Raw genomic sequence first — 12,422 nt, forward strand, 5'->3', positions numbered from 1 at the left:
TCCCTTTGCCTGTTCAAACACAGTCGTCTTCACCTTGTGGCCATTCAGCTTTCATTGCATTCATCGTTCGCCCACTGGGTGGTCGAAAAATGATGACCACAAACTGTATGTACCACCGGTTCATATCCAATTTTTGATATGAGAGAAGACCTTCGAAGTCCTAGTCTGATCATGTTCCAGCCTGTACATATGTACATACATGGCCGCCACGCACTGCGCGTCCTTTGAGGCTACCGCTCGCAGCCCATGCTGGTGTTCTCAACCTCGTGCGTTGAAGGTCATCAACCCCGCTTGAGGCGGTCTTGGTCCAAAAGCTTGGCTCCCCCGCACTATCTTCATGTATACTCACCAATTAGTTACCGAGTTGGGAAACGTTATACGAGACGCGGAGAGAGTGTTACAGCATTCGTGGTCATAGAGCCATCTACGTATCTACATTGTACGAGCAACACGCAAGGCCATGGCCAAAACGCATCGACAACTCTCTTTTATTTGTGTTTCAAGAACTGGAAACCCGGAAACCCCGGCTGGAATGCACAGCCTTTTTGTCCTTGGTAGTCTTTGAATGGTGTTGAATAAGACTTGTGCTTCTTGTCTTGGCGCAGGATAGGTGCCAACCCGGTATTCTTCGCCTTGTGCCGGCATATCTAGCTGCGGAATAATCTCCCGCCCATCGGAATTCACCCTTGCTTGGAGTTCGGAGCCGGACTGGCGTGACGAATGTCAATCGAATTCAACTGCCAGGCAAAGTCCAAGCACTTGACTTTTCGCTTCTGAAACACAAAAACAAAGAACAAGGTGTAGTTGGTTCTCTTTGAGAGGTCTCTTTGAAAGTCCAAGAGGTATGCTTGGACTTTATTCTACAATGCCATGTCCTTGTTGTCTTTCGTGGTCCAACGCAGTTGGCGGCGTGATAAGATTAAGGCTTCCGGCGACTCACTCTTCGGGCCCAGAAATTCTCTTTTTCTAGACTTTAAAGTCTTTTTAGGCAAGTCCAATGATTCAAGTTCGGGGATGTGTTGGGCACAAAATCTCCAAATGCTCTACGCTATCAGTTGGCTAGTTCAAACACCCCCCTTCTCCGACGTTATGCCAATACCATTGGCTTTCTTGGTTTTGCCCTTGTCCAAGGTGGCAGAGGTCTAGCCACGAGGTTGAGCTAATAGGTATACACAATGGAGGAGCTACTCGATTCTCTATCAATCGTACCGTTCCAGGTGGTTACTGGTGCATACAGAATTAACCGGCAAACACACCAAGATGCATCTGGTCTTCCCCGGACCTTCTCTGCCTGCTGACACATGATTTCCCCGCAAAGATGGGGCTTATGGCAAGACCCCAGGGGCGCGGGCCCTGGCATCGTCAGATTTGACGACAACGACCCGAGCTAGCCCTTGAGGTTTTGGCGCTTTTCAATAACGTAACTCGCAGTGCTAGCCCATGCCCAACAATTAAGCGGATAATGGGTGGCGGTCCTCCCATAGTTGTGGCAAACGGCCGGCAAACAAGCTTATTCACAGGAAGAACAAGTTTGGGGGCTGTTTCTCCTCCGCCTGTCCAACTGCCGCAGCGACCAACCAGCTATCGGGGGAGAAAAGGGAGACAACCTCATGGTCATGGCCGAATGTCGATGGCGGTGCGGCCTTGTCCAACGTGAGGTCATTATAACCGTAAATATAGGGAATTGGATGTTTTGCACACTGGCGACGGCGGCGTCAACCACCAGATGATCAACACGTGGGAAGCTCCAGCATCCCCACGGGGTCGACGCGCCATTACATAGCCGTTCAATGTTCCCCAAGTGTTCGCTAACCCGCAAACTGTTACCAGACGGCATCAGCACGCATGCGGGCCAGCAAACATGTCCTCGATGAGAAGCTCGAAATCGTGCAACGGCGGGGTGGCCATCACACAACCGCGACGACATGGAATTCGCTTGCGCTGCCGACAGGGGCGTGGTAGGAACCGGTCAGTTCAGGTGTAACCCCCGCCCTGCAGGCGCAAAAGTTCCATGTCCTGACTGTCCGGAGAATGACGGTAATCGCACGGCCCTGCGCATCTCCAGTGCAGTCCGGCGCTGCTTCAATTTGCGAGAGCCATGGAGGATTGCACATTGCATCGCCCCGTGGTCCCCTTTGTCCATGAAAGCAACAAGTCCATCAAGCAGTCGACGACGTTTCTCTCGGCCGAGACTTCAGTGAGTTGCTTGACCCCGCGTGTAACATGCGCGCTGCCCCCACGGTAACGGTTCCCATCGTGAATTCTCATCGCCAAGATTCAGGAGAGGACGCAGGGCCCTCGTTTGGCGGTCAAGACGCAATTTTGCTGGACATGGCCGCTGTTGCAAGGGATGGGCAACATCGGACGGGACCGCACATGCAGCAATTGAGGAGGCTGTCATGAGGCCAACTGGTGTTTCCAGCTTCCCCCCCCCCCCCACCCCCCCACCCTGTTCACGTTGATGCCTGTCGAGTGTCGGATCACAATGTCATGGCAGCAAGCGAGCCCTCCTGTCTTCCACACTTGACGCTAGAGTCCGAAGATGATGTGTAAAAAAAAAAACACAAAAACACGGTTGGCCAGCCTGAAATCAAACAGGCTTGACAATGGCATTTGGGCCGAGAATAGCCATGGTTCACTAGCCGACACATGGTTTATCCATGAGCGCCAGGGGATAATGAACTTGGGTAGGCAGACAAAAATGCTAGATAGGCGTCGATGTTGTCAATCGCGCTCGGATGAAGCAGCCCTGTCCCTATATGTACCCAATCACCATTGGATGTATGCATGAATATTTTTGCAGCCTAAAAAAAGGCCTGCCTTTGATGAAACCGATTTCGACGTCAGTTACTAAAAGCGCAACATTCGAATGCTTGTTCTTCATGGCGGCCATGCAAGCTTCCGGGCGGCTGAAAGGCTCCGTCAATGCCGTCACTCGTCCCTTGCTCCATGTCTCATGTCTGCACAAAGTACGGCCACGCGCGTACAGAGTCCTCACCATGACCAGCACAGGCGCTCTGCATCTCGATTCTGACTGCGCAGGCCATAGCCTGACGGACACACGTGCACGGGCAGGGCGCCTCATCAGCCGAAGACGTCAGCAAGGACAGCAGCACGGCAATATATGCTGGTACGGCTACAGGACTACATACTTGTGTAGAAAACACCCCCACAGGCACCTGGACCAAATAATGACGTTGTAGCGGGCTGCCGCTATTGTGTTGAGCTGGTCTTCTTCCTTCCCTTCTGGTCATGGCACCAGGGCTCTAATCGCGGCGGCATACATACGTCCAGGCTCCATGGGGCAGTCGACGAAGAAAGAAAGCGGCAAACCCCCGGGTCGTGACGGGTACGGCGTTTATCTGGACCCAAGTGCAAATCCCCAGCGTCGTGATGCGGAATGCAGAGGCGGGCCGCTTGGGGAAGGTCTGTGGAATCTTCTCTTGTCCTTATCAGGGAGCTACGGGGTAGCATGGGGAACGGGCTTTTCCTTTCAGTAAGGGGGGCGTTGGAATACCATGATCCGGTCCATTCATTGAGCGCTTTCAGCCTAGAGACCATTTGCGCCATGTTGCAGGTTCAAGGGAGCCACAGGCCCGACGGTGAAAGGTTCTACTAGTTCAATGTTGAGGATATACCCACGGATGGAAGAGCAAGCATGGCATCCGACATCTTCTCACCAGGTTCGTCCCAGCGCCCTGATCGACAGCAAGGCCTTTCGGGATGCATAGTGCTGTTCCCGTCTACATCTCTCCTGATTTGCACTACAAGCGGTCGCGGCTTGGTCGGCTGGTTTTGCAGCCTCGAAAGTCGGGAGAACCAACGATCGACAGGTTCTCATCCGGAAGAGAACTCCGAGCGATGGGCTGAGACGAAGCATGGTGAGGATGGATGCAAATCACCCTTTGAAACCATCACTCAAAAATGCAGAACGCCAAAAACCACCACCGACCTCCCGCTCGGCCAGTTTGTCATTGTTTTCACTTGAAAAGCCTACACCTGAGCCCTGCCCGCGAATTTTTCCACATTTCCATAACCCGGGGTTGCCCCTTGTCACTCGTAGTCCCTGATTGATACACAACGTTACACGTAGTAAATTGTCACACGATACACAGTTCATCTTTTCTTAGCCAATGTATAATCCCCTCCTCTGGCGTAGCGGAGCAGAAGCGAGCAAAAAAGGGTCATAGCACATCGTATAACGGCCAGGCTAAACAATAGAGTTTGCGAGTGATCGGTGAAAGGCTGTGCGGGGGATTATATAATAGTTGGCAGACACCTCTTGCCGGCTGACAGATACGATGCGGCCGATAATGGGACCCTTTAAACTTTAACTAATAGCCCACCTTATTAGCATGGGCGTGATGGTGTGCGATGCGTGGGAAACCGAGTGATGATGTCAAGATTGCGCCCAAATTCCCGGGGGTTAGTCATCTGTTCTCATGAAGCCGTCATCGAAGCGCCGAGTCAGTACGGTGCATTGGTGTTGAGAAACGTTTGTACAATATCGGTCCCTGAGGCGTGCAAGTTTATTTCCCTCAAGGGCATTGACGAAAAGTCATGGGCGAGAAATGCATTCACAATTGAAATCAGGCTTACCCTAGAGTTGGCTACTATTTCTGGATTTTGGTTTGAGACTCGGGTATTTTAAAGCTATAGCCGAGTGACTATTTGAATGGAATGAATCATGATTCAACATATGTACGGCGATAGGTCTACGGTACTAGTGGTACCATGGGAGAGACCCAAGACCATATTGTGAGCATAGCTGAAAACCGTGAGTTGGCATGTATTTGGGCGTGCCTGCGTGCCTGCCTGGTCAGAGGGCAAGTCGAGGCCACACGCCGCCTGTTGTCGGCATATACGGCATGGGTTATTTGTGCTCTCCGACGAATATGCGTAATCGTGGCCGTGGTGAATGATTGCCCGAGAAACGTTGGCAATGGCATGCCCGACAAGTTTGCGCTTGAAACGTGCCATCATCAACGAGGCGTTTGTTCCTCCAAGAGAGGGCTCGGACTAAGAAGAAGAAAGAATATATTACTACACATGCCCGAATAATGTATATCCATAATCTGTACAATCTAAACATGAAAAGGAAAGCTAGCTTGTCAACTATTCCGCCTACAGAGTGACAGCCAGGGCCCCGACAATAATGGCAAGGGCCATGATGGGAACGCGGGACCCAGAAGCACCAGCCGTTAGAGGTGGTGAGGTCGTCTCGGGGCTGCATGTACTGCATGGCGTGTCGCTGGGCTTGGTCACGGTGGTGATGGTGCCGTTGGTGCCGGAAACTGTCGTGGGAACAGGCCCAGGAGCCGTGACGACAGCAGTAATGCCTGGCTGGGTCTCGGCGGCTGTCGTCTCAGCAGGAGGCTGAGTCTGCGCTGGAAGAGGGAGGACGCAGTTGTCACCGCAGCCGGGGACGGGGGTAGGCTTGTCGGCAGTCGTTTGAGGCTCGACGGTGACGGTGAAGACGGTCGTGACCGTGTCACCTGACTTGCATTCGCTGTCGCCCTCGCGGCAGGTGTGCGTCCGGGGAATGGTGAAGGTGGCGGTAGACTCGGGGCAGAGGTAGGTAGTCGATGTGATGACCTCGGTGGTGACATGTCCCTTGCTGCAAGACGCCTGGCCTGGGCATGAGGTGATGGTGTGCGTCTTGATGGTAGTGAATACGGACGTGATGCTCGGCGCGGACGTGATGGCTGGCTGCGCAGTAATGACAGTAGTGGGAGGTGGTTTGGTCTCGGTGGTTTGAGGAGGTATGGCGGATGGAGTTGTGTTGTCGGGGCACCAAGTTGTTACGCCCGTGATGGTTTCGGTCGTAACAGATCCTATGGGGCATCCGGTAACGTAGGGCGGGCAGGAAGTAATGGTGTGAACGCTGGTGGTGGTAAAGGTTGAGGTATAGGTAACAGGAACAGTGGTGATTTGTTCGGTACCAGTCGGGGGAGTGTTGGACGTGGTGCGTAGAGACTTGGACGTGATGCTTATATGCTTAGACGTGGTGCTTGTAAGCTTAGACGTGTTGGGGACGGTGTTGTTGTTGTCGTGGCTAGTAGAAACGAAAGTAGACGTTGTCGTGGGCTTGGCAGAGATGACGGTACTATTCTTAGCAGTGGGAATAGTGAGTGAAGCAGTAGAACTGGAACTGGCCGTGGGCTTTGCCGAGGTAATGACAGTGCTGTCATGAGCAGTGGGAATAGCAGCCGAAGTAGTTCTAGAATGAGTCGACGTGGGAGAGGCAACAGAGCTGGAGCTGGGCGTGGATTGCGTAGAGCTAATCGTGCTGTTGTGACCAGTGGGAATAGGAGCCGAAGTAGTTTTGGAGTGAGTCGAGGTGGTCGTGGGCTTGGGCCTGCCGCAGTCACCTTCAACAGACGGAACAGCGTCGGGACCCGTACCAATAGCAAGCAGCGAAGAACCGCAATCCTCATTGTTGGCAAGGTGGATGTTGCGGTTGTCCTGGTCGTAGACGGCATATGCGCCGCGCAGGAAGGTATCGCCCAGCACGGGGAACTCATCATCGGGAGTGACGCCGAGGACACAGAGGTTCTTGTCGGGCTGTTTCCAGATGAAGTCGTCGTAAGGAACAACAATCTCGGTCTTGCCAAATTTGAAGTTTACGGAGCCATTCTTGGAGCCAACATCGCAGGGAACGCGGTACAGACCAGATTTATCACCTTCGGGGGGAGCAGAGGCACCGGGGAAGGCGTCCTTGATCTTGTTGAAGTGTTTGGTGGGCAGCGCAGAAACGGTGTAGCCGCTGTCGAGAAGAACGGGCTGACCATTGGCCTGGTCGAATATCACCACCTTGGAGCCGTCCTCCTTGGTCACCGAGACGCCGTCGAGATAAATCCAGTAGCGTGTGAGCTTGTCGGGGGACTCGGCGGCAGGGATGATGGGCCGCTTCTCCAGGTGACCGGAGAACTTCTTTGTGTCGATACCGCCAAACACGACGGAACCTCGCTTGCTTGCCAAGGTGCGAATATCGAGGGAGAAAGCGCGGCTCTTGATGAAACCCTGCGCAGCCATGTTGTCCAGAACCAGCGGGTAATCGCTCTTCCAGCCCTTTAACTGAGGAGCAGCACCCAAGATACCAGCACTAGCAAACTCACTATCGGTAGCAACACCAAACATCTGCTGGCTGATTTTGGCAGATCCAATCTGGACGTAGTCGTAACCGTATTCGAGCTTGGCGAAGCCGGTCCCATATCGAATTTCGTGAGTGGTGTTGGTATCGACAAAAGTCTGACTGCCATTGAAACGACCAAGTTTATCACAGAAGCCAGGGTCTGTAGATTTGCTGCACACGGGGTTGATCCAGAGCTCGGCAGAACCAGTGTCGAAGTTGACTCTCACAGCTTGAGCAGGGGTGCCGACCTGCAGTTCAATAGAGTAAAAGAAGCCCGATTTCTCGGCATTGACACCGATTTCGTTTTGACGTCTAAGCATTCTGTTCTTGGTTGGAGCACCAGCAGCGATGTCAAGCGGGAATCGAATCAGACCAGGCTCCTGTACCATTCGATTATCCATGGGGAACTCGAGCAAGGCCTGCGTCGCCAGCGGCAGAGCCGCAAGTGAAAAGAGAGAAGACAACATGATGGCAGTTTCTGTGTTTTACAACCTCTTATTCGTACGCCGGCAAAAAGGAGTGACTGGGAAACAACGTGTATAAGACGTCTTATACACAACAAAGAAAAGAATGCCTGCGGCCCACAAAGCAAAATGAAGAAAACAACAGCTCGTAAAGAAAGAATGTATACGTTTAAAGAAAGACAAGTGGTTCAACACCACGAGGGACGGGAGAGGGAGGAGGACAAGGAAGACAAAGAAGAAGAGCAACCGGACATTCTTTCTATTTGCGGGTTCGTTCTGAAAAGATGGGTTTGCGAGCTAACATCCCGATGAGGGAACTCTCCTGGTGAGTTGGACACAAATTAGGAAAAGCCATCAACTGCATGGCGTCCAAGGAAGCGGAAGACAAGGGTTCCAGCACCTGACATGCTACCAGACATACATACTAGGCGGCAACAAGAGCGCAATTGCGCACAGCACCGATACGCCGCTGACGGACATGTTGGCAGGCACACAGAGACATGGTAGGGATGATGTCGCTTGTGTGGAAATGAGAGGCGACGTAACGCACAGTTTAGTCTGAGTGGCCTGCATGTGCAGATTAGGCGCCAGCCATGTGGAGAGCCGTTGCCAACCATGACCTGGAATTGTTTTTTCTTTTCGCTGACTGAACAAGGCTCGTCGGGATGATATTATTAACTGTTGTTGTACAACCAGACGTTTAGCTTTGACAAAGGTGTGGGGAGGACAGGGATAATGCAGGTGACGCTGAGACTCAACCTTAATAACTGAAGCCATTTGTTTCAGACTCGGCGAGCTAAATCACGGGCCCCGTCTTGGTTTGTTTCCTGTTCAGTTGGAAATCTTAACCACCACCACATTCGTCGAGGAACTGGGCTGTGACGACGAACCATGGATTCCCGATATCCCGTTCTGCCCTCCTCCAGAACCCGAGGCATGGAGAATTGCGATGATCCCTCGCCGTCTTCGGGGCGGAGGCGAGGCCCGAAGAGAGGGAGAGAGAGAGGGAGATGATCTCGCGCAGGGGCCGTTGATGCTGGTAGCAGTCCAAGAATAGCGCGCGCCTGGCGAATCACTGCCTGTTCAAGCTGGGTCGGGCGTCGGCTCGCTCAGAGGACAAGGATTTTAATCGCCCTTCTTCTCCATGTTGACCCACGAGTTTGCCGCCTTTGATCACGATCGACAGGGGCTCTCCCTGCGAGAAGTTGTGGGCGCCCAGTCAAAGCGCGGATTGTCAACAAAAACTGGCTGTTCTGGACAAAACAGGCAGCCCGGTTGTGGGCACCGGTTTAAACAACTGCTTCCCGCCTTAAAATTAACGTTAAAGTTGGCTATGTTTGTACGTCTGTGTTTCGCTCTCTGTGCCGTGGATGGATGATGTCGCCCTAGGGAATATTTCCGGGATGCTCGGGAGGATGTAGTGCGCAGTATCGGTTTTCAATGGGACATGAATGGGCATATCGAACATGCCACTCTCTTGCTGCCTCTTTTGGTCAAGCCAAGGGGCGCAGCAATCCGCTTTGTCCATGTCTCGGGAAGCTCTCTTCGCGAGAATCCGCAAGGGCAAAAATATGTGGGTACTTCAGGCGGTGGCGCGAACCATTCAGGCACATGTGCAACCTAGACCCTAGCATGGACCTAACATTGAATGAAAGGGTTTGCCGCCCATTGACACTACAAAAAGTGGAGAACGCTCCACGTCCGTGTAAGGACTCTATCGCTACATGTACCGACATGTATATATATCACCACAGGGCCCATTCGTGATGCGTTTTGGAAAGCCTGCCTCGTCAATGGGGTCCTATTCAAAGAGGTAAAAGCAAAGAGTCTTGTTTGACACTGTAAACACGCCGTAGAGAGGGCAGCTATGCCGCAGCCTTTTGTAGAAACCAAGCTAGTACTATGTAGCCTCATGAAGAAGAATGCCTCCAACGCGACGCTGTCCCCGATTGGCCTTGGCGCCCACGGTCTGCTTGCTGCATCACAACTGGTAGCTGCTTCCTCTCGCAGTCTGGTGTCATCTTGTGGACGTGCAACATTCAGGAAAGAACCATCGGCCTGCTATCGGACACGTAAAAGATCCCTTTGTCTTCTTTTCAATCTTCTCTCTTTTCCTCTCCATCACCACTACCATTATCACTATCATCATTATCATCGTTGTCACCATCACCAACATCATCACAACCACTAGCATCATCACCACCACCAGCATCAACAGCCATCAAAACATCACCAGCCATCACCAGCATCACCACCACCGCCAACGCCACTATTACTACCACCACCCCCATCATCATTATCATCATCACCATCATCACTATTATCATCATTATCACCATTATTATTATCGTCAACATCACTGCCGTCACCACCACCACCATCACCAACAGCAACACTGTGAGTATTCTACCTTTCTCCCGTCTTGTTTGGCTGTTTGAGCCACCACTGCCCTGTGAGACGGCTGCTGCTCTGATAATTGGCTGTCAATGGGTATATTCGAATATAATAGCCGTAATTGCGATGACCTCAAAAGCCCACGCCACAAGTGTCTGCTGACAAGCCTGCTCTTCAACATTCATAACGACCACTTCTGGTATTGGCACTGACATGACCATTTTGATAGGGATTATCATCACCTTCATCCCCTCCGAGCCCGCCGGCGGCTCATTCTTGCCGCAAAAGCAGTGAATGAGGTACTAAATGGCACAGAACTATCGAGCAATGGCGCCGAGCGCTCTACACCGAGAATGCTGCTCGGGTTGCCGTTGTGTTGGGTTAAAATTTATGATATTCAGAGACTGTTGGTCAAGATACAGGGTTTCAGGGGTCCAACCGGGTATACAAGTGTCAAATTTGCATGTTCTCAAGGGCTTCCAAAGAAGAAGTGTATTCAATCAACATTGTCAAATCCGTCACTTTCGGCCTTCCAAAGCTTCCAATTCCACTGTGCATGTTGCTCGATAATAACGTTACAATTCCAACACGTAAGAAATCGCTCGGGAGTACTATTGTTAGCGATGATAATAGTGGTAGTTGCCTCCACCATGCGGCTTCTTGCTCTGAACTGTTAGATGAGTGACTACCGCCTGCAATCATGGCAAAGACTTTATCAGTAGCATGCCGAAAGATGTAAAGACCTAAATCAATGTCTGGCCGTGGATACTGCATTGTTGTCCGGATCCATAGATGATGGCGTCCTTATTCGGCAGAGCATCATGCCCAAAAGTCAGATACTTGAAGCAGTGGTCTGAATTGTCAGTTCAGTCGAGGATAATATCAAGTGATAAGCGGCTATTTGACTCCCAGGAGCTAAGAACCGAGAAACGACATTGAAGTGCCGTTTTAAGAATAGCGTCTCTCTGCTGCTTGTGGCGCCTGTAGTACGTAGTGACGCATATCTCCCAAGGCACACTCGATACAATGATATCGGGAGAGAAACGTTCTAGTCTTGAGGGGAAAAGCCATCATGCGTCTTGTCCAATTGAACAGTCTTTCAGATATTGGCACATTGCATGGAATATTGCCCAGAGCGGCCTCATCCCGCAAACCCCAATAGTGGATAGTGGGGACTTTTGGCCGTCAAATCCGGAAGGTCTCGGGCCAGGGGTCCGCCTGTGGCCCCACTCCCACGGAGGCGCGGAGCATCCGGAGATGGAAGCGGTCCCGGAAGTGTTTCCGGCGATACTCTGACACGGTAATAAATTCTGTCTTCCGTTCGTTGTATTCCTCGTTGCTAAACGAGAAAGCAGGACCCATCATAGGCTCTAGATACGTTCAATTACTCGGTCTTTTGCGTCCGATACTCTTGTGCAGTGCCGGCTCCCCCTTCTCCTTTCCCCCCCGGTTAAGCCCCAATGCCCGTTGAGCGAAGGCAACTTCTTGCACTCCTTCTTAATGATTCAGTGCGCGGGGCCATGCTGTTTACAAGCCCGGCTGGTTGTCGCCACTTGTCCAATTGTCTAGAGATGGGTCCATCGATCACCCATTAAATGCAGTGACTTGCTGCATGATTCAAACAACACGATGCCACCGTCTTGCCCTCCGAGCTGTTCGCAGCTTGAAGCCAGCCCCCAGCTAGTTCGATCTGGGTCTCGACAGTCGCTCCTCAGCCTTGACCAGCATTCTCGTTGGGAACAGCGCCCATGGATCGCGTCTCGTTCTCCAGACTCATGGCTCCGCGCCTCAATTGTGGGACAGGCGAACGGACTGTCGCGGATTCATCGCGCGCTTCAACTTCTTCGTGGCCTTTTTTCGCGTCGTCCACCTTGCCATGTTGCTTTGTCTCCCGAAACAGCTTGAGAGCAGGATGTTTGGTTCGTCTTGCAGCTGTCAACTATATAGAAGGACGTATCCATTGGGAGATTGTGTCTTTGGGCAAGTCGCTGTCGTTTGGTACCCCGAGGGCATGCCGGATTTTAAAGACCTGTTAACCTAGCTATCACGCTGTGCGAATCGGCGGCCGCCAAGAATCTGTAATGGCCGACGGTGCGGGAACCCATGTTCCTGGTACACTACTACACGGCACGATGCTTAAAAACAGCCAAGACAAAGGAAGGGCTCTTGATACTCTACTTGAAAGAATGCATGGTTGGTTTCCTATAAAATACTATGCGTGCCCTTGTATGTTGAAGTTGGCTGCAAGGGATAGAATCACCCCAAGTCCGAGAGTTCGTGTGCTAAGCGATCGTCAAAGCCATTACATTAGTTACTGCGTGTGTATCTAGCCGAGCCGCGTAGGTCAGTAGCAATCCAACACGGACTGCTCTGGTCCTTGCGGCAACCTGCTTGGGACATGATCTCAAGGTAGATGCACCCGCCATTTC

At 52.0% G+C, this 12,422-nt stretch overlaps 2 protein-coding genes across 2 annotated transcripts; one reads left to right on the forward strand and one right to left on the reverse strand.

The window, feature by feature from the left end:
- Positions 1-3,658: 3,658 nt before the first annotated feature.
- On the forward strand, positions 3,659-3,988 carry MAA_11539 (Zn(II)2Cys6 transcription factor; the record flags this gene model as incomplete). The annotated part of the gene is made up of 1 exon (XM_011413534.1): positions 3,659-3,988. The coding sequence occupies one exon, from the start codon at positions 3,659-3,661 to the stop codon at positions 3,986-3,988; it is 330 nt and encodes a 109-aa protein (XP_011411836.1).
- A 1,136-nt stretch (positions 3,989-5,124) lies between these two features.
- MAA_01514 (Peptidase A1) lies at positions 5,125-7,602 on the reverse strand (the record flags this gene model as incomplete). Its single annotated transcript, XM_007819512.1, has 1 exon — positions 5,125-7,602. The coding sequence occupies one exon, from the start codon at positions 7,600-7,602 to the stop codon at positions 5,125-5,127; it is 2,478 nt and encodes an 825-aa protein (XP_007817703.1).
- Positions 7,603-12,422: the final 4,820 nt, after the last annotated feature.

Source organism: Metarhizium robertsii, assembly GCF_000187425.2.
Source record: "Metarhizium robertsii ARSEF 23 chromosome Unknown MAA_Scf_9, whole genome shotgun sequence".
NCBI lineage: Eukaryota > Fungi > Ascomycota > Sordariomycetes > Hypocreales > Clavicipitaceae > Metarhizium > Metarhizium robertsii.